Source organism: Porcisia hertigi, chromosome 28, assembly GCF_017918235.1.
Source record: "Porcisia hertigi strain C119 chromosome 28, whole genome shotgun sequence".
In the NCBI taxonomy this organism is placed as follows: Eukaryota; Euglenozoa; class Kinetoplastea; order Trypanosomatida; family Trypanosomatidae; genus Porcisia; species Porcisia hertigi.
Window position 1 is genome coordinate 1,264,360 of NC_090587.1, and position 20,302 is coordinate 1,284,661.

General features: G+C 57.5%; 7 protein-coding genes across 7 annotated transcripts in view; all 7 read right to left on the reverse strand.

Annotated features, from left to right (window-relative positions):
* The window catches only part of JKF63_03717 (uncharacterized protein), a gene marked incomplete at both ends in the record, with an annotated part of 1,500 nt that extends 835 nt beyond the window's left edge, over window positions 1–665 (reverse strand). The window contains one exon of the mRNA XM_067899716.1: window positions 1–665. This exon is cut by the window's left edge and continues 835 nt beyond it. Coding sequence (XP_067755955.1) covers window positions 1–665 — 665 coding nt within the window.
* Window positions 666–1,697: 1,032 nt separating this feature from the next.
* Window positions 1,698–2,648, reverse strand: JKF63_03718 (uncharacterized protein; the record flags this gene model as incomplete). The annotated part of the gene is made up of 1 exon (XM_067899717.1): window positions 1,698–2,648. One exon carries the CDS (start codon window positions 2,646–2,648, stop codon window positions 1,698–1,700), a length of 951 nt encoding a protein of 316 aa, XP_067755956.1.
* A 4,428-nt stretch (window positions 2,649–7,076) lies between these two features.
* Window positions 7,077–10,115, reverse strand: JKF63_03719 (uncharacterized protein; the record flags this gene model as incomplete). The annotated part of the gene is made up of 1 exon (XM_067899718.1): window positions 7,077–10,115. The coding sequence occupies one exon, from the start codon at window positions 10,113–10,115 to the stop codon at window positions 7,077–7,079; it is 3,039 nt and encodes a 1,012-aa protein (XP_067755957.1).
* Window positions 10,116–10,710: 595 nt separating this feature from the next.
* Window positions 10,711–12,198, reverse strand: JKF63_03720 (uncharacterized protein; the record flags this gene model as incomplete). The annotated part of the gene is made up of 1 exon (XM_067899719.1): window positions 10,711–12,198. One exon carries the CDS (start codon window positions 12,196–12,198, stop codon window positions 10,711–10,713), a length of 1,488 nt encoding a protein of 495 aa, XP_067755958.1.
* Window positions 12,199–13,386: 1,188 nt separating this feature from the next.
* On the reverse strand, window positions 13,387–14,775 carry JKF63_03721 (uncharacterized protein; the record flags this gene model as incomplete). The annotated part of the gene is made up of 1 exon (XM_067899720.1): window positions 13,387–14,775. One exon carries the CDS (start codon window positions 14,773–14,775, stop codon window positions 13,387–13,389), a length of 1,389 nt encoding a protein of 462 aa, XP_067755959.1.
* Window positions 14,776–16,733: 1,958 nt separating this feature from the next.
* Window positions 16,734–17,711, reverse strand: JKF63_03722 (uncharacterized protein; the record flags this gene model as incomplete). The annotated part of the gene is made up of 1 exon (XM_067899721.1): window positions 16,734–17,711. The coding sequence occupies one exon, from the start codon at window positions 17,709–17,711 to the stop codon at window positions 16,734–16,736; it is 978 nt and encodes a 325-aa protein (XP_067755960.1).
* Window positions 17,712–18,962: 1,251 nt separating this feature from the next.
* JKF63_03723 (uncharacterized protein) lies at window positions 18,963–19,718 on the reverse strand (the record flags this gene model as incomplete). The annotated part of the gene is made up of 1 exon (XM_067899722.1): window positions 18,963–19,718. The coding sequence occupies one exon, from the start codon at window positions 19,716–19,718 to the stop codon at window positions 18,963–18,965; it is 756 nt and encodes a 251-aa protein (XP_067755961.1).
* Window positions 19,719–20,302: the final 584 nt, after the last annotated feature.

Here is a 20,302-nt window from a genome sequence, read left to right on the forward strand (position 1 = left end):
GCCGTCATAGGGGTTGACGATGGCGCGCCACCCGCAAGGAACCGATTCACGGGCTCATATACCCGAGTGCGCGTTTCTGAACACAAGCACGGAGAAAAGCGTGGTCGCTGCCACTGTGCACCCGCGTCCCTAAGCAGATGTGTATCGTCGATGCCATGGGTAAAGCAAAGTACACTGCGGCCGGTGACGTCATCACCGAGCTTGCCCTGCAACTCTGGCAGGTACTGTGTCAGAGGCATCTCGAGGTCGAAGATGTTCTTTCCATGCAGTTCGCAAATGTAGGCAGCCGTCACAGGCAACGATAGAGTGCCGTAAACAAGCGGGTCCTTGAGCCTCATGTGGTTGCCCTTGTCCTCGGTGTCGAGTGAACGACTGGTGTCTCGGTACCCACTAGCAAAGCAGAACGGCTTGCCCTTATGGAAGAGGCCGCCCTGGTAGCCGGGCGCGGCGCGTAGCCACTGACTGTGACCGCTCATCGTCAGGTGCGACAGCTCCAGGACACTACGGATCACTGGTGGGATATCATTTTCCATGTCATCCCGAATTTCGTTTTGGTCAACAGCGGCGCGCTGTTCCCTGAGCAGCTCTGCCTTATCCTTGACTGGTGGGAAATTGATGCGCAGCTGCGGCTTGGTGTCTGTGGCGTCGTGTGGGTGGGACATCATCGGACTCGAGAGGGCCGATAGCGATGATGCGGATGTCCTTGCGGATGCTGCGGGGTCGGCAGGCGATGGCCGATGGCACGTGGGCGGTGAATGAGAAACTCAGTACCCGAAATCTTCGGCAGAGGGAGGGGAAGGACGGAGACATACATGCACACACACACACACACCGCCACATGCACCAAGTGCCATTGATGAGCGCGTCAGGGCCCAAAGAAACACCTCACCCCCAGGCCTCCAAATGGCGAAAGACGGCAATGGGTAAAACTACAACCGTAGCGAGTCGATATTTATTAACACCGTCAAAAGTCGCACAAGCGCACGCACGCTTCCACGTATCTGTCGGGTGCGTTGGGGTGCAGGGGAAAGAGAGAGCGCTCTCTCGCATTGCACAACAGTAAGGGTCAGTCAAGGGAAGACAAAAAAAAGCAGGTGAAGAGGGTGACGGTGGAGCAGGAAGTGTTCGAGGGCGACAGCGAACCTATGGTGGGACCCAACCTTCTCTACCTCTCTCTCTCTGGAGTCGTATGCCGATCATCACAGGAAAAGAGAACAGAGGGAACGAAATAAAGGGCAACGCAGAGCACCGCTGCCAGGATGTCCTGCCTGACTCACGCTCTGAGCAGCTCCCGTGCGTACGTGTGCTTTTGACGTCGAGAAAAAAGACATGAAAGGGCATGGGGGAAAAAAAAGGGCGTGCATCGTCCGTTACTGTTTGCTGTCATTGCCGCTTCGTAAAAGACGCCTTACAGTGTCATATTAAATACGAGAAAGGGGGACTTACAAAAATACCCACAAGAGGAGGAAAATGTGTGAGGAGAGAAGGGGGGAGGGGAGGAGGGGGGGAGAGGGGGTTCCAGCGTATCTCCCCCCCCCTCCCCCACACACACACACACCCCATACACACACGGCTCGCCCTCCTCCTCCTCGCCCCACCTCCAAAAGTCTCACCTACAAACTCGGCGCTCGACACAAAGGGAAAGACGAGAATACAGGAATGGGTGCGGGCACCAACCCTCACTCACCGCCCCCCCCCTACGCCTCCTCCTCTTCGTCAGCGATGCGCTGCTTCGAGGCCAACATGTCCACGAGTTTGTCTAAATCCTCCGCTTTTAATGTGCCCCCGACACCGCCACGGGCGTCGCTCTGGAAGGCGTTGGTCTGTTTCCAGTGGCTCTGCAATTTCAGGATGGAGGTGACGGGCTCACAGTTGGTCAGTTCGAGCCTCTGCTTTTTCACAAACACGACACGGCCGTTGCGTCTGCGTGCAGCTACCCACGCATCTTTCGTGAAGCGCGCGTGAAAGGCGACGGCCTCTGCTGTGATGGAGGGGCTGTAGCCGAACTGAAGGCGGTCGGTAGGGGAGCCGTTCCCGTATGTGTCCACCGTCCTCTCTGAGTTCGACGCGGCGCCGCCCTCGCCGCCACTGTGCCCGATGGCTTTAGCGAGGGCCTCGCGCAGAGCCCCCTCGCGTGATGTGGACGCCGAACCGGAGGCAGTGGAGGACGGACTTGCCGCAGCGCTGATCCTCTTGCCAGCATGCCGAGGCTGTTCTTTTTTTGCATACCGTTGCTGCTGCTGCTGCTGCCCTGAACGGCTTGGCAACCCTCGTGCTAAGGGGCAGCGGTGCCGCGGAGGCAGTGGCATCGTTGTTGTTCGGACCCGCGTGCGCTCAGCCACCACAACTAGGAAGAAGGCCGGGGAGTATACCACACAAAGCGAATGAGAGCGGTGTGCAGGCTCAGGGAGTACAGGGGTGCAGCAGATTAACACCAGTGAGGCAACACCACCCCCTAGACACACACGCGCACAGACACAACGGAGGAGAGAAAGGAGGTGCAACGGTGCTGAGAGCAAAAGGGGTGAAGCTAAAAGAAATGCAGTGTAGAAGGGATGAGGCGGCGGAGAGGAGGAAAGAAGGTAAAGCGATTGGTGACGGGCGCGCAGGTGCGTGTGTGTGTGTGTGTGGACATCAAAATGCTTCATGTTCACCCATATCAATACACGCGGAACCCGATTTGGTGGGGACGAGTGAAACATCAAGGGCGAAGGAAAGGGCGCCCCGCACGTGCTCTACTGGTGCCAGGGCGACGTCAAGACAAAGGCCGGATGGGACACATTAGTAGTGCGGACCCAACACGCATGCGACTTCTCACCCACCTTTCCTCTCCCCCTTCAGCTGCATCCCAGTATCGCCCAACCCTGAGAGGCGAGAAAAAAACAAAAAGGGGAGGCGCGATGCATGCCGGCGCAACCTTCGCTGTGCGTTTTCAGCTGATGTGCCCGCGGTGGGCATGAGCCAGGCAGAAAAAAAAATGTGGGGAATCCCCACCACAGGCGCCCAAAAACGAGTGAGAAGCGAAGTTGTGGATACTCGTCACGCAGAGCTACACACGCCCACCGACACGCGCATATACGTAACCCCCCTCCCTTTCGGGTGCTTGTGATGATACGCAGTAGTAGAGTAGCGCAGGGACAATGAGCAGAGTAGAAGGTACCGCCCATCCTTCTCTACTCTCCACACACAGACACACGCGAGGCCAGCGGCTTGCGTCGTCGAGTTTTTTTTTTTTTTTGGGGGGGGGGGGGGAAGGGGGTCAATTTTACCCTCAAAAGACTAGTGTGGGAAAGCGGAAGGTGGTGTCAGAAGGAGTTGAAGACCGACTATGACTACACAACGTTCCCCCACACCCTCTCTCCATCCACGAGTCCACTCTATTCTACATGTTGGTGTCGCTGGAAGACTTGTCACCGGTGTCTCTCTCTTCTCGGTGGCGCTTCGAGGCCGGCTCACCGCCGCACGCCTCCTTCTCCACCTTCTTCATCGCCTTGTGGGCGAGTTTGGTAATCTTTCGGGCCTTCTCCTCCACCTCGGCTGCGGTCACGTAGGAGGGAAGTTGCCGCAGTATCCAATCACGCATGTGTGCTGTGAAAGAATCGAGCCGCTTCTGCAAGTGTGACGAGGGCGGTTGTGGCATCGTGGCGATAGCGGTAGAGAGGGCCTCAAGTGCACCCTCCACTGTCCGTCGCGCTGCCTCTCTGGCGTCGTCTACAGAATTCTCCTTGGTGAGTTTTTTCGCCATTTCAATCATCTCTTTGACCTGCGCATCGGAGAGCCGTTCGGCGTTTTGCACAACGAGTGTCTGCCTTTTGTTGGCCAACTCCTCCGTCCCGGTGATCGTGAGGAGGCCGTTCGCGTCGATGGAGAAGGTGACAGTGATGGTGGGCTTGCCCTTCTTGGCACGAGTTATGCCCTCGAGTGTGAACTCACCCAACTTGTGGTTGTGCTTTGTCAACCGATGTTCGCCCTCGTACACGTACACATCAACATCTTGTTGGTAATCTTCGACTGTGCTGTATTCCTTCGTCGCCTTGTACGGGATGGTGGTGTTGCGGGGAACAACGATATCAAACTTGCCGTTGTCGATCTCTACCCCGATGCTCAGCGGCACCACGTCCATGAGCACGATATTGGCTGTCTTGTCTGATTGCTGGTCAGGCGAGGTGGTCAGAATGCTCGCCTGTACCGCAGCACCGATGGCCACAGCCTCGTCTGGGTGCACTGTGTTACACAGTCGCTCTTTCTTGAAGAAGGCGCGGAGCATGTGGTTGAGCTTTGGGATGCGCGAGCTGCCGCCAACCAGCACGACCTCGTCGATGTCTTGCACTTCCATGGCTGCATCCTGGAGAGCGCGCTTCACCACCGCCATGCACCGCTCAAACACGGACTCATTAAGCTCCTCCAGCTTGGCACGCGACACAACCAGGGTGTACTCCTCGCCGTTAGGCAGCACGCCGTCCAGAGCCAGTTCCTCGGTTGTCGACTGCGACAGCACCCGCTTCACCCTCTCGCACGCCGTGCGAGCCTTCGCGAGGAGACGTGGTTGATCGGCAATGTTAAGGTTGTATCGCGACTGCACATCATTCAGTAGGTACTGGAGAAGGTTCGAGTCGATGTCCTGGCCGCCCAAGTGAGTGTCACCGGCGGTCGCCTGGACCGCGAAGTTCCCATTATCGATGACGATGACAGACACATCGAAAGTGCCACCCCCGAAGTCAAAAACGACTACGTTGTGAGGCCTGTCCTTGCCTTGATGTTCACCGGTGCCGCTGCTGAGGCCGAGGCCGTAGCACAGCGCCGCCGCCGTCGGCTCGTTGATGATACGCAGCACGTCCAAGCCAGCAATCGTCGCCGCGGCCTTGGTTCGCTCGCGCTGTGCGTCGTTAAAATAAGCTGGCACTGTGATCACCGCCCTCTTCACCTGCTTGCCCAAGTGCCGCTCGGCACACTCTTTCAGATAGCCCAGAACCTTGGCGGAGAACTGCTCGGGTGTGAGATGCAGCTCCTCGCCATTGTGTGTCACATTGATCAGGATGCTGTTCTTCTCACCTTCTGAGATGGGGAACGGCCAGCGGATACGGTCTTCTTGAATACTTTGGTCGCTGAAACGGTGACCAATCATGCGCTTCGTATCAAACACGACGCCCGAGACGCCACGGTTCAGGAGCGCCTTTGCAGCGTCACCGACAAGCACGTCGCTGTTGTAGAAGGCCACACATGACGGTGTGGTGCGGTTGCCCATGTCGTTCGGGATCACCTCAACCTGCTCGCGCACGAGAACAGCGGCGCACGAGTATGTCGTGCCGAGATCGATGCCGATGGCACCGTCAAACTCCTCGGCAAAGCTCATCGGTGCGTGAGATTCGGGGCAGGAGAGAGTCGCGAAACGTTACTGACTTGGTGAAGTGGCAGCGGCGACGGTATAATCACGAGCCCAGGGATGAGAACAGGGAGCTAGGGTGACGAGTTGTGTGATGAGGACCACTATGCGCTTTCAAGTGAGTGTGACGTGAATAGCGACAAAGGAGGAGGAGGAGGAGGAGGAAGAGAAAGAGAGCTGTGTGCTTGTATTCGAAGCTCGTTGTGAGGAAAAAAAAAGTAGGTAGGAAGGAAGACAGACAGAGGTGACTGAGGCGGGTCGATTGAGTGCGTGGAATTGTGTGCTTGAGTGGGTGTCTGTCTGTGTGTGTCTGTCTGTGTGTGTGTGTGTGCGCCTGTATCGAGCACCTCATGCACAGTTTGTGATGGGGAGCAGTATCCAGTAAATACAGACACTGTGCACTAAATGAGAGGGTGGGGTTTGGTGGGGGAGGGGAGGGAGGGGGAGGGGGGGGCTGAAGGGAGTGAAAGTCCTGTTGATGGGAAGAACGAATAGGACCTAATGTAGTGCCCCCCCCAATGACGTTTTTCTTTGGTGATAGGGGTGAGCGCCTGCGGCGGGAAATGGAGGCTACTGGTGTACTCCGCTCCCTGAAGTGTGGAGGACAGACGTGTTTGCCCCGCTTGTTTTTCGATGTGAGGTTGCCTGTGCACGCCACACGGCGTGTGGAGGTGCAATGGTGGGGAGTCCTGGGGAACAGCGTGGAACGAGTGAAGGCCATTTCGCAAGTGTATAATGAGAAGACGACGGGTTACGGTTTGGAGAGGCAGAGAGAGGGAGGGAGTCGTATATATTCATAATTGTATGCACATACACGTATACACATATACATGTGTATGTGTGTCGGCGTATACGCGCTGGGTGGAGCGAGGAAACCGCGAAGCACCGAGGTAAAGCGGCACAATGTGGCACCCACGAGCCACTCTGAGAAGATCATGTTGACTTCCTGCATCGACAAGCGCACACGCATGCCTGACCCTCCTTCGGCGTCATCAGCCTTCGTGAACATATATTCCCTTCGTTTCCCATCCCTCAGCATTCCGCAGTCGTACCTTTTTTGACGCCCTCTGGTCCGTCGTCGTCGTCGTCGCATTTTTGCTGGTTCATTGGACAGGGGCAGCGTGATATGTCACATCATGTCACAGTGTATACATGCACAATACTTCCATCTCCTCCTTCCACATCCACGGCATCAACGCACACACACACGCACACATTGTTGAGCAGCGCTTGGCGCGCAAATGCCTCTCTCTCCCCCTTTGTGTCCACAAAAAACAGAAAGAGCGAAACGGGGGCATTGAAGAGAAGATGAAGGGCATGGGAGAGGGGGGGGGGAGGGGGGGGGCTGGAGAGAGATGTGAGTCTACTCGCGCCAGAGTCCTAATGGCACTGGGGGGGGGGGGGGCTCGGTCAAGGTGTTAAATACATATGAAGCCACTTGAGGAGCGTAGTAGCGCATGTCGCGCGACACCCCGATGGTATCAACACCTACGAACGGGGTCAAACACTCCGGTGACGCATTCGTGAACGTGTATGCACGAGAGTCTGGCATACCCGAGGAGGAGGGGAAAGTGGAAAAAATTTAGAGCAGGGCATGACGTGGGAGGGGGTGTCCGCATAGTTGCCCAGCGGCTAAGCGACCGTACGAGGACCCCCCCCCCCCTGCGCAAGGAAGCGGGGGGGCAAAGGACGGCTACCCCAGCCGAAGACGCCGTAGGTGAAAACGGAGGTCTCGCGTGATGGCCTCGGCATACTTGACTCGACTGCGCGCCGTCTGCTCCATTTGGATGAGCTCGCCCGTTTTGAGTCGCACATTTACTAGTCGTTTCCGCAGGTACTCGCACAGCTGCTCGTCCATGTGGAATGCCTCACTTGTTAACTTCAGTTGCCCAAATAAGTAGTCGGACCACAGGACTTTCGAGCTATAAAGCGCGTGCATCTCCACGAGCAGCCGCCCCGCACTGACCTGCTGCTCTCGACAGATGGCCAGGCGGCCGTCTTTCTCTTCCGCCCCCAACATGCCAATTTGTGCCACGGGTGGATTCATGTGGAAGGCGCTGTCTAGTTTGGCGCCGTCTCTCCGACAGAGCGCCACCCAGTTCTGATAACGGACCTCATGGCGGAGGCGAAAGCGCTGCACAATTATCTCGGCCAATACAGCAGCGCAGTCGCACACGAGACGAGTTCGGCACACCGCCTCACGCGAAATAAGGCGCTCAGCTGAAGATAGCGAAGGCAGCGCCAGCGCGGGACCTTGCCGTGCGCGTGTGGCAGCGCGGTGTGACCGCTCGCTCCGTTTTCTTGCCCCCACTACCCACTGGGAAACAAGGAAGCCATGGAACAGTGCCTCGTAAAGGGCGGCTGCCACTCTCCCCTGTGCACCCTCAAGGTCGGCTCGCCCCTCTGCCTCCCTTTGCATGAGCTCAAACCGCCTCACGTGCTGAGCCGATGGGTCACCATGGCAGATCTGCGATAGATCCCGTGCCTCCGCAGCGATGATCACCGCCCGCTCACGGAGACCCACCTCGAACAACTCACGCATCTGCTCCAGTGCATCTGCATAGCGCGCGACGTAGCGCCCTCGTACAGCGGTGTACTGGCTTTGGTACACAGCGGCAGCGGCCTCATCGAAAGCGGAGCGGTATAGAGACACGGCGACCTCAAGCGAGGCTGCGGCATCGCCCTCGTCTGTTTCCCTGTCGCGTTGCAGCGACTTTGGCTGAGCAGACTCCTCTCGCGCCGCGGCCAACGCGTCGTATGCGACCAGGACGCACCGCTGCACCTGTGCCCATGCATCTTCCTCTGTAAAAGGGGACTTGGGGGCAGAGCCGTTTGCGTGAAGAGACTTCTGGTCCCCTTCTAAATGCGCCGTGACGGGGGTGCGCGCCGCTGATGCCATCGCCCTCGCCTCGTGTTGGCCTCCGCTATGAACCAGTCTGCAACGTTGCGGAGACAGAGCTGCCTGGCAGATAGAGGGGGAGGTGTATACCGCCGCGGCCGTCGTGCGCAGGACACTGTATTCGTAAGTCTCTTGATGAGCGACGCGTAGCCGTGACATGCGCTCATTTTTGGCCAGCGCTACCTGACGAGATTGCAAATCCGACACCGCCAGCCAACCACTGTGCAAAATGACGCCAAACGCAGCAGCGTAGTGGCTGCATGTGGCCTCTTCAGCCTCTACGCACCGCCGATGCGACGTTTCTGCACACTCCAGCGCCGACACAGACAGTTGGTGGGCCTCTGCGTACAGCGCCCAGCGATGATGGCGCCAGCTGTTATATGGCAACGGATACCGGTTTTGCGTACATGGTGGCCGCAAGGACGCCCGTATTTTTGCAGCAACTGCCGCGTCCTGGATAGGCTGACTCGCCAGCAGTGCATGGGCTCTCTGCACAACTGTGTAGATGTAAAGGTCCAACTGAATTCTGTACCGGCAAGGACTCGTGGCAGCGGCCACCAACGCCCCTAATGCAGCGCTGACATCATTGGCAGCGCTCGTGTGCTCACCATTCTCGGGTGAAGCTGTGCCCCCCAGGCGGCGCAGATAGCGCCTGCACCGCTCCGCTGAGTAGTAGCCGGGCAACTTCCCGAGACGGCCCGCCAAAGAAGTTCGCCGGTGACCTGACCACGGCGCGACGCGCAGCATACGCCACCACCGCTGCACTGTCACCAGCGCTCGCATGCACGCCGGCGAGGAGACATAGTAGCCCCATAGCGCAAACGGCTGCCGTGCACCCGATTCTTCAACGAAGCGGAGCTGTGCCGCCCCCTGCCACCAGTCCAAGAAGAGACGCTCTTTGGCTTCTTCGTAGACAAGAGTCCGTCGATCGTACATTTCGCGTATCTTGGCCTCGCACGGTGCCTCGTAGTCGATCGCCAGCGCAGGCGGGGGCGGAGGGGCCGGCGGAGGAGGCGCGGACGCCGATGTGTGATTTCCCTTGGCAATGTCAAAAAGATCGTCCACATCAGGCTGAAAAGCACGCAGTCCTCTGTAGGAAGACGCAGCTAGCTTCAGCTCCAGCGCACGCACGTCCTCAGCACCTTGCTGAACCTCCTGGGCATCCCACTGCTGCCGCACTAGCTCACGCACAGTCTTTTGTAGCTCCTGGGCGTGCTGGCCGGCGTAGAGCAGTTGGAGGCCCTCCTGTGCGGTCACCCGGATGGCACGTCGCTCAGCTTCCTCCTCGCACTCGACTCGGTGTACCCAGGAGTCGGGTGCTACATCACGTGTTGGTGTCACCTGCGCCCCTTGCAATTCCTCGAGCCGGAACGAGTGGTCCTCGGTGTGTTGCGGCTGCTGACCTTCTCTACGGTATTGCCACCAAAGAGCGGCACGTTCCTCAGCTTCGATGCAGCGCGTCCTCGACCGTGCTTGGGACTCATTGTGGACGATGGTCATGTGCTGATCAAGCCATAGCAAGCGCTGAAGCTTCGACTGGAATACCGCCGCCGTTTTACGACCGCCTAGCCTCTGCGCTGAGACTGGCACCGCCTTGGCGGGCCTGTGCGTCGAAGGGGGAGCGGGGGTGTGCACGCACACTGGCGAGAGCGTGGAGCACGAGGAGGAAGACATTGAGGACGCCGCAGCTGAGCAATGACGGGGTGCGGTGCTTGAGATTTCCTCCTTACACACCGCCGCGGAGGTTGGGGCAGCGGCTACTGCGATCGAAACTGGTGTTGCCACCTTGGCACTCGTCGGCTGTCGCAGCTGGGGAAGGAGTGGCGAGCTCATTGATACAGCGAGGATTCACTATCAGGGGCAGCAGCATGCAAATATGGAGAAAGAGAGGAGAGCTGCATATCTAGACAGGCGCGCGCGTGTCTGTCTGTGTGTGTGTGTGTGTGTGTGTTTTCTGTGATGAGGGAGTGGTGAAGACAAAAGGATAGTGAACACGAGAAAAGCTACGATGCGCGGAGAAGGATCGAGAAAACGACGTGCGCTGTGGGGATCACAAATGACCTCGGTGGTGCAGAAGCGGGCAGCGTTCCCATCCGATGAGGCAGTCTGAGAGGTGATGAGGACGCTCATCAATACCTGACATACGGACAGGGGTGACACTCGAGTGCATATCCGAAGAATGAAGATGCGCGAGAATGAGAGGGTGGGGTGAGACACCCTTCACACGCGTCGTGTAAGCTAACATGGGGGCAAGTAAAAGCAAAGTGCACATACAAACACACACACACACACACACAGATGCCTACGCGCGGCCAAATTCGTGAGAGGGGGGGGGGGGGGCCAACACCACCGGCGAGCAGCGGCGACATGAGTAGAGCGATAGCTTCTCAGGTGAAAGGCAGGAGAAAGAAGTGCACTTATGACGCCATCAAAATTGCAGGCTGGGTTGCCACAGCCGATCCTCACGGCGGGGGAGGAGGCGCAGATGATGTTGCGTGACGGCCAACGTTGGCGTTTTCGGCAACGCGGCAAAGACCGAAATCGACGACGAGGCGGCAGTGAGGTGAACATAGCGTGGAATAAGGTGAGGGGTTTCGCACTCACTCTCGTCGGCGTAGCTGCCATCGTCGCCCATCGGTACCAAGCCTACCTCAGTGCCTCCATCCCCGACCTCGACGTCAGACGCTGTGTTGTCGTCTACGTCGAGCACCGTCATGTGCGTAGACAAATCACTGTTGCCCGCATCGCTTTTCTCGCATGAAAGCACTTCCACCACATCTGGTAAGACCTCGTCATCCACGTCAATGGCGGTGTCGGCGCGGTGACGCTTACGTTGTGGAGCAGCAGTGGCTACATGGCTACTGGCGACATCACTGGAACGGGGCGCCCCTGGCCCTTGACGGCGCTGTGCCTCTTCACTGAGATGCGAGGAGGCTTCCTGCACAGCCGCCGAGAACACCGGTGTGGAGTGTCGCTTTGAGTGAGCGGTGCTGGAGTGTGGGCGAAGTTCCCGCTGTGCGATGACTGCATCAAAGGCGCACAGTTCCTTTGTGGAATGATAGTGCGAGCGCAAGGTGTTTAGCTTTTTTGTGCGCCGTTCGATCATGTGGCGCTCTTTTCGCAGCTCGGCTTGTGTGCGCAACAGCTGCGGCGTGACCTGCGCCATGTACAGCTCGAGCTCCGTCACAGTCATATGATCAATGGTAAGGGAGCCGGCAATTTTAGTGTCCATAGCGCTCGAGGATCCGATGGGTGCCTCCGCACCGTCGAAGCCGACGCTGTGCGTTAGACCGGGAAAGCACTGCTCCTCCTTCTCCACCTCTGCGAGGTACTTTGTGCGCTGCTCGTGCAGGTTGGCGCATGCATGAGTCAGCTCAGTCACACGTCGCCGCTGGTCGCAGAGACTGCGCAAGCGCTGAAGAGCCTGCTTCTGGGCCGAATACACACGCCTGTACTCGGCCTCAGCGGTCGCTGAGGCTTCTGCAGTAATCCGAGACGGCACCGGCTGCGTATCCGTCGCGTTGGGCTCTACAGTGTCACTGGTGCCGCGCAGGTACAGTGGAATAATCCGCGCGATGGGGGTGAAGCACGCCGGGCAGACGCGGAATCCGTTTGCGCCACGCACCCAGCTGCTGTTGCCGCGGTGGCCACGGAGTGCTACTGCGGTCTTGTCCGCATCGCACACCTTCACATGGCTGTCTTCCTCTTCGTGAAGAGGGAAGTCGGCTGTATCCAGGCCCATCAAAACCTTGCCACGCCGCCGTATGAACTCAGCGCAACCCATGTGCAGGACGTGCTGACAGGGCAGCAAGAGGCCTCCGCGCTGCGAACTTTCTGTGCCCACCACGACTCCACACTCGCAGCAGTCACACGCGCTACTGTGAGTAGCCGAGGGGGGAGAGCAGGTCAAGTCCATTATACACGGACCGATAACTATACACGCTCAGACAAATCAGTCTCACGAGAGAAGACCACACACACACACACACACACACAAAGACAACGCAGCGATAGATGCATGCGTCTACGAAGACTCGCGTGTGGCCCTTCTGTTTGTCTGTCTCTGTGTGTGGTGGTGGTGGTGGTGGTGGTGGAGGGGGAGGCAGGTGCCTTGGGGGTGAACGTGCGCACACACGCAGATAGGCCTAGGGAGATACACCGTAGTAGGCTACTAGGAGGTGCAAAAAAAAAAAAGGAGAGACTGAGACACACAAGCACGCGAGCGCACACGCGTAGCAGGTGCTCCAAGTGTTGTGTGCGAGACAAAATTAGAGAGGGTGCTGCATGGCAAACGGGGAAGGGGAACAAACACACAAGAGGGAGAACCGTATAAGGAAGCAAGTCACACGGGCATAGAGAGAGAGATGGACAATGGTGGCGGCCTCGCCCCCTTCCCCCGCCCCCCTTTCTCTCTCTCCTCATTCACCATAACGCCCGCTTCCTACTCAGCTGCGCCACACTTCGTGCAGTAGAGCATGCAAAGACGAAAGAGGAGATCGATCCGTCCGCACGAGCTCGTCCTAATGAGAGCATACCAGTGGCTATAATCGTCACACCGTGGGCTAAGCCCAAGAGCTGGGGAGAAGGGGGAGGGGGCAAAGACACACACACACACACACACACGACTCACAAAGTAGCCGTCGATGAGTGCGTCAGAGCACGCCGGCGTGGGCGTGCTGCAGTCACATGCAAGTACGTCTCTGAATAGCTTCCCTACTTCACGCCGCTGGAAACACCTCCGTGCGAAGACCACCAACGTTGATGTCTCTCGGAAAAAAAAAACATGGCTTGACATTTTTCGTTCCCGGTGGCATCTGCAGCACCACTGTTGCGAGTCAGAAGAGGGAGGAGAAGACAAGTCTCTCCTCCCCCCCACACATACACAGGAGGAAGGAAGAGGGGCGTGAGAGGTGTGCGAAAGATAAGGGAAGCTGAAGAACAGTGCAACTCCTCAGGGGTTAATTTACATTTGTAATGCGCGTCAGACAGAGGGAGAGGGAGGGAAGGGGGATAGAGAGGGGCCTGCAGATAAACACACGCGCAGTCACCGAAAGAGAAGCCAAGGTGCACCAATGCCTCAGCACCCCTTTCCCTTCCTCCTTGACTAACCTCTGCCGTGCCGCTTCTTCTGTGCGTCTATCACTTTGCCGACTGGCACGGTATCGCATACGTTGAAGTTTTCCAGCCCAGGAGCCACGTCCATCAATGCCTGGTACACCTCGGCGGCCACCTCCGGTCTCTCTTGCACGTCCACTACGGTCATTGTAGTCAATGCAGGAAAAGTGAGTACCTCACCCGACTCGGTGTTGCCAGCAGCTGAAGAGCCCGCCTTGCGCGGCACTGCGCTGTTGCGAGTATCCTGAGGCAACTCTGAGACTGCACCCGAGGCACTCGCAGTGATAGGTGGCGATATTGGCAGTGTGCCATTGGCGGCGGTATCCGCCCACTCACATGTGCGCTCGTTGCACCTCATGTTAATCAGCAACTCTCCCACCCCTGCGAAGATGGTGCCACCGGCGGGCATGAGGATTTTTTTGAGAGAGGTCGCCTGTAGGGGCACCCACAACTTCAGCTGCCAGCGCCGCCCCCCCTCACGCATGAGAGTGAAGAAATCAGCGGGCACCTCCAGCAAAGTTGAAGCCGCGGCGCCAGTGGTGGTGTCAGGCGTAGGCTCAAGGGAATAGTAGCGGCTGCCCACGACTAGTGATGAGAGGTTGACAAGGCGGCGCCACCACCCTGGCGCCCAGTAGCGCATGAGGTAAGCGTCCATTTTGAGCGTACTCAGAGTACCGGTAGCGGCCAGGTGCAAGTCGCTCAGTAAGTAGTGGAGGGCCTGAGAGTGGTGTGCCTCCGTCAATTGAACGTGGCGTATGTCGAGTACACTGAGGTAAGGAAGATGAGAAACAAGCTGCAGCACCCACGGCGCTGGCAAAGAGAGACCTGCAACGGGAGTACCGCTGCTGTCCTCCCTCTTCACGGCGTTGATGCCATCCTCGTTCAGTACCAGTGTCCGGACCTGGTTTCCTCGCGCTGCGGTGAAGGTGAACACAGCTTTGAGAACATTTTCGCGCAATAGGCTGGGCGCGTTGACCATCGTTGGAGTAATCACGGCCGCTTCCAGGTTCATCAAATGAAGCAACGCACGGCGCACGGCACGGCATGTCTGGGTGAACGCTGCCGCATTACGACTGAGGGGGCCGAGGAACTGCAGCACGCGCTCGACAGCCGCATCTCCCATTGCCATGACATCATTACGTAGAGAGGGTCGCGGCAGCTTTGCATCCAACATCTTTCGCAGCAGGGCATGCGGATCCGGCTTCTGCTTAGCTTGACACAGCGCATCAAAAGATGCAAATCGGGTGACAGCACTCTTGTGCTGACCAGCGGTGCTGCGGGTGGTGATGAGTGGAGATGCAGAAATCGTAGCAGCGGTAGCGGACTGTACGGCAGCCACCGCGCGGTTCACACGCGGCCGGCTCGTCCCCATCTCCATCTCTCAGTGGTTAGAGGAGAAAAAGCTGGGCACCAACGCCCAACTCCGTGCGGGACTAGTTTGAGACCCCGCCTATCAAGTGGTACGGTCGAAGCTAGCTATGCGTGTGTCTGTGTATCCCCACAGTATGCCACGGTACTGATGTGGTTGATGGGCGGGAGGGGAGGGGGGGGGGCAGCACAGAACAACCAAGGGACATGAGCAAGATATATATGTATATATATATATGTACACCAAAAATTGCCGCGGGCGATGTTGGGGCAGCAGGAGAAATAAGATGTCAAAGAAGTGAGCCATCAGCATTATCGTACAGTCCCGTTTGGGAATGAGTGAGCCCATCGGCGCGTCAGGAACGACGGTGCTGGTGTGGAAGCAGAAGCGCACACACACACACACACACACAAAAGAAATAAGAGCACACTTTATACGATCAGGGGTAGTGGTTCAGCACCGAGAGCCTAAAGGTTCTCGCATCAACAAGAGAGGTACCGTACTCGCGTCTCCTTGTGCAACGTACTGCAGCCATGAGCAAGCGAGAGGTGCCTCCCGCTTTCCCAATCACGCCAGGCGTAGCACATCCTCGATGCAGACTCGTGTCAAACTCAAATAATTGCTGTGGCTGCGGCGCGTCAGGCACCTCTACAATCGCCATTGTCAAGAAGAAGTCCCTAGCATGAAGGATGCGTTGAGGGCGGTTCGCCGGAGTCATCCGTCTTCCTACGCTTCCTTCGTTTTTTTTTGATTGCTTCACTATGTACATAGGCTGATGATGAGATTTCCACACCGTATGGACGAGGGAAGGAGAGGGGGGGGGGGTGGCGAAAGGTCAGAGAGGAAGGGAAAGAGGGCGGTGGCTGTAAGACACGAGGGAAAGCAGGCGGCGCGGTGCCGTTGGCACGTGCGTAGGGCCGTCCTAATCGTTTGTGTCTGTACCACGAGGAACAAACAAGCTGACAAGGGTGACCTCAGCCTCAGCCGCGCCAAGACGTTCCTCTCACCTCCCGCCGCCCCCCCCACATCATCTTCCTCGTTACGCCGCCCCTCTCCTCACCCCCTCCCCTAAGCCTGTGCTTGCATGCAATCAACAAGAACAAATGCGAGACACTACTTTTGCAATGTGTCCGTTCTGCTGTACAGCATCAGTTCAACGCCACATTCTGCCCGGCCTCTCCCAGCCCCAACCGCGTGCTGTGGTGACAGCGGTGCACACGCGTTGCAGCCGTGCCGACCCAAGCACTTCCAAAACAGCATTGGTCTCGCGCCCCGCCTATCCGCGTCTTGTGGGTTGCCCTCCACCAGTAGGCAGCGGTGACCAGGGGAGGTGCGTTCCAGCAGCGCCGGTACCCCTCTCATCGCATAGACGGTGCAAGCGTCGGCACTCTCGCAGATCGAGCCCACACACCTCAATCCAGCACCGGTCCGCTGACACCAGTGGCGACACATCGCTCGGACCACCTCACAGCCACGGGGTACTTGACCCTGGTAACCCCCCAGAAATGGACTGGCAGTGGACGGAGATAGACAGGAATGTGCTCGGCCTCCCTCGCCCCCTCCCCCCTTCCCGGACCTCCGGGCTCGGTGAAGGCGTTGGGGACGGCTGAATACAACGGAGTTGGAGAAAACGAGAGAGAGAAGTCATGCGCGCACATCTCAAATGCAAAAAGGAAAACGATGATCTTTTAACGCAGCACACCAGCCGACGCGCACACCGCACATGAGTTCACGTGTTTTTCTCCTCCGCACACGCGAGTGTGTTGACACAATGGGTCGAGGATATGAGAAGAATGTTTTGCTGCTCTTAGTCGACGGGCCTCACGGTCTTCCTACCATCCTTGTACTTTGCAGAAAAGCACGAACGGGGGTGGGGGGGAGGAGGGAGGCAGACCCTCGCGCGCTAATGTTGCGCAGGAAAGTCAAAGGGGAGAGAGCGTTTTGACACGGGAACGACGATGCCCGCCTCATATCCCCGCCTGTACCCTCTCCTCCAGCAGTTCTGCCGTCGTGTCGGCGATACCCTGTTTCACAAGGTCTCCCTTCAGCTTGTCTGCAACAATAGTCCACTCGCCGGCGCGGCACGTGCACGGAAAGGAAAATATTAGGTCGTCTGGCACATTGTACGGGTTGCCATTCGAGTACACGCCCATTGACACGTGCACGCCATCCGGTGTGCCGAGCATCCAGTCGTGGACATGATCGACCGCGGCCTTAGCGGCGGACATGGCTGATGAAAGGCCTCGCAATTGAATGATGTCGGCGCCGCGACCGCGCACCGCACTCAGGAAGTCGTCGTGGGTGAAGGCGCTGTCTTTGATCACGTCAAAGGCTGAGGTGGTGCCGATCATAGCACTGGTAGCGTCAGGGACCTGTGTGGAACTGTGATTACCCCACACGATCACGTTGCGCACCTGCGACACCGACACACCGGCCTTGCGAGCCAGCAGAGCCAAGGCGCGGTTGTGATCAAGGCGGGTCATGGCGGTTACATTGCGAGGTTTTAACTTGCCCTGAGATGACTTGAGCAGGATAAGCGCGTTTGTGTTGGCCGGGTTACCGACCACCAACACGCGGCAGTCGGAAGCCGCCACGGCAGCGATAGCCTCACCCTGCTCCTTGAAGATGCGCGCGTTCATCTCGAGGAGGTCCCTACGCTCCATTCCTGCCTTGCGTGGGAAGGCACCGCACATGATAGCAATGGTGACACCGTCAAAGGCAACGCGCGGATCTGCTGTAATGACCACCTTATCGAGGAGGGGGAAGGCGCAGTCTTCGAGCTCTGCCTCAACTCCAGAAAGTGCCTTGAGAGCGGGCTCGATGTCGAGCAGATGAAGCTCCACGTGCGTGTTAGGGCCGAGGAGGTTTCCGCGCGCAATAAGGGGTACCAAGGCATAGCCGATCTGCCCTGCAGCACCCGTTATGGCCACCCTGACAACGGACATTTTGTGATACGTCGGGGGGGGGGGGGCAAAGGAAGGAACGGAGAGCTCAAAACGACACTGCACAGGGCAACGCTGGTGTGCTGTTGTCGCTTTGATTTGTCTTCAAGTGCTGATTGGAGGCCGTCTCCCGATAAGTCGAATTTCTTTTTGGGGGAGACGGTGATGAGCGGGATGAGGGTCGACAAGATGTGAAAAACAAGACGGGATGAGGCATTGGGAAGATAAATAGACGAGTTCCTCACATTCACTGCAGACAGGCGGAGGTAGGGACATCGTGAGGGGGTAAAAAAAAAAAGTGCGGGGCCTGTTGCAAATAAGTGTCGAGGATGTACAGCGCCAGAGAAACGTCTTTGTGGTTGCACAATTGTGGTCGCTTGCCTCCTCATGCCCCCTTCATGTCACCCCCCCCTCTTTTATTCACTCCCAAAGAGAGGCACATGTGACCATCTCGTCGATCCTTTTTCCGCTTCCCCACCTTTTTCGAGTCCGAACATCGGCACAAACTCACATTTGCCGCAGAGCGCCTACTGTGATCCTTTGTGCCCTCAGAGCGCGGACAGTCCTTCAAGAATAGAAGAGGGGAAGTGAGTGGCGCTTACAGACACAAAACACACACAAACACACACGCACATACATCGTCATGTATACATGTATACATATATATGCATGTGTGTGTGTGTGTGAATAGTATTTGAGAATAGCTAGCAAGCGAGAGAATGGCAAACGGCTCCTCTCCTGTAGGCCCACACAAGAGAACAATTGCATCATCATCGCTCCTTGTCCGCCCATCGTGCACGAGTAGCGGTGCTGTCAATGAGGGAGTGCGAGGCCGTCGTGCCCCCAAGGGGGCACCGATCTAACGTCTAGTGGAAATCACAGAACGCAATAATATCTACAAAGGAGAACATCGTAAACAATTACACCAAGGAGAAGCAGCAGAGGGTAGAAGATGCGACACACACACAGAGAGAAGTGGGAATGCCTTCCTCTGTGTGCGTGTGCGTGTGCGTGTGTGTGTGTGTGTGTGTGTGTGCGGGTTTGTGACCGTACGCCCCCTCTTTCAACCTCACATATGCACAAAAATGTGACCACGTGTGCGCCGGAAAGAAATAAACACACACGCACACACACACGCACGCACGCACACGGGAAGGGGAGAAGGGCGGCCCCACATCTATCGCGATCGGTGAATTCGAGCCGCAAAGAAGAAGCCAAAAAGCGCTGAAGGCGATGTGTCTGCTTGCGTACGCGTCACTCCACACAAAAGCTGCCGAAGCGGACGCCGCGCAGCACGTCGTTGAGATCGTGGCCGCCGCGAGGCGAAAGCTCTCTCAAAATGCGCTCTACCCTAGCGCCGTCAGGGGAGAAGAGAAACACACTGCGCACGTCGAACAAGGCGTGCGAGCATTGCGCATCGGCGTAATAAGTCACCTGGGTGCCGATTTCGAGCTCAGGCGTGCATCTCTCCACCCTGCTCTTCACTGCCGACATTCCTCCGACTAGAATGGGCTGTGAAGCGGCGACATTGGAGTTTTGTGGGCACGAGAGGTCGACACGAAGCAGCAGCACCGACTCCTGAAACTCACTGAGCTCGTTGATGATGTCCTCCACACCGCGCAGCTGCTGCGACGGTCGGCGCGGACCGTCCCCTGCAACGTGGAGGGACATGATGCAGTCAACCTCTAGGGCTCGATACAGGAAGTCAATGTCCGTTGACACTGACAATGTCTCTGCGAGACGGCGCGCATCGCCAGTGTCTACGGTGTCAAGAAATGTACGCCGCAATGCCGCGCTCACCCTCGCTGCGGCGGCCGTGTTACTATCCTGCCAACTACACTGTTGGGCTTCCTTCTCCTCCTCATCTGGCGCTCCCGCATCGAAACGAAAGCCTCGCTGAGCGTGGAGAAACATTAGCTCTCTAAGAAGCAGTACCTGTCGATCTCGGCGAGGCACCCGCGGCGAAGCCTCCAACCACTCCAACAATACTTGGTCGAACGCCTGCGTCATCGTGGGGGCGCTTGGATTCGGTCCGGTCTGGATGTGAAGAGATTCCTGATGCGGACAGGGACCCTGTAAGAAACCAAAAAAAAAAATTCTTTACAAGTTGGATTCCTGGTGCTGGGGGTGGCAATGCTTGACTGTGGCCACTCCTCGATCGGTTGTCACTGTCAATTGGAGTGCGATACTTGCGTATGAGAAAAGGACGAGGGCCAAGCAGAGCATCTGCTGAGGGTCGACGTGCAGCTGGGTCTTACAGCCAGGTCGAAGAAGGGGGAGGCGAGGCGTTACAAGGAGGAGACGGGAAGGCCACCAGGAAGAATGAGTGGGAGATAAAGGAACAATGTCCACGCAGATGGTTAGGTGGGGGGGCGCACTCCCTCCCTCCCACACACTGCACACCCAGTTCCAGGGTGTGCACTCACTGAAGAAGTGTCAAATGAGGCCGTCTCGGCGCTGTTCTTATTGGAGGACTCATCAACTCCAGAAGTGGTTTTGTGCACACTGCACCACCTCTGAGTGTATGTTGAAGGAAGTACATGAGGAGGCTGTAGAGAAGAGGGGTACATAGACGCGATACACACACGGGAACA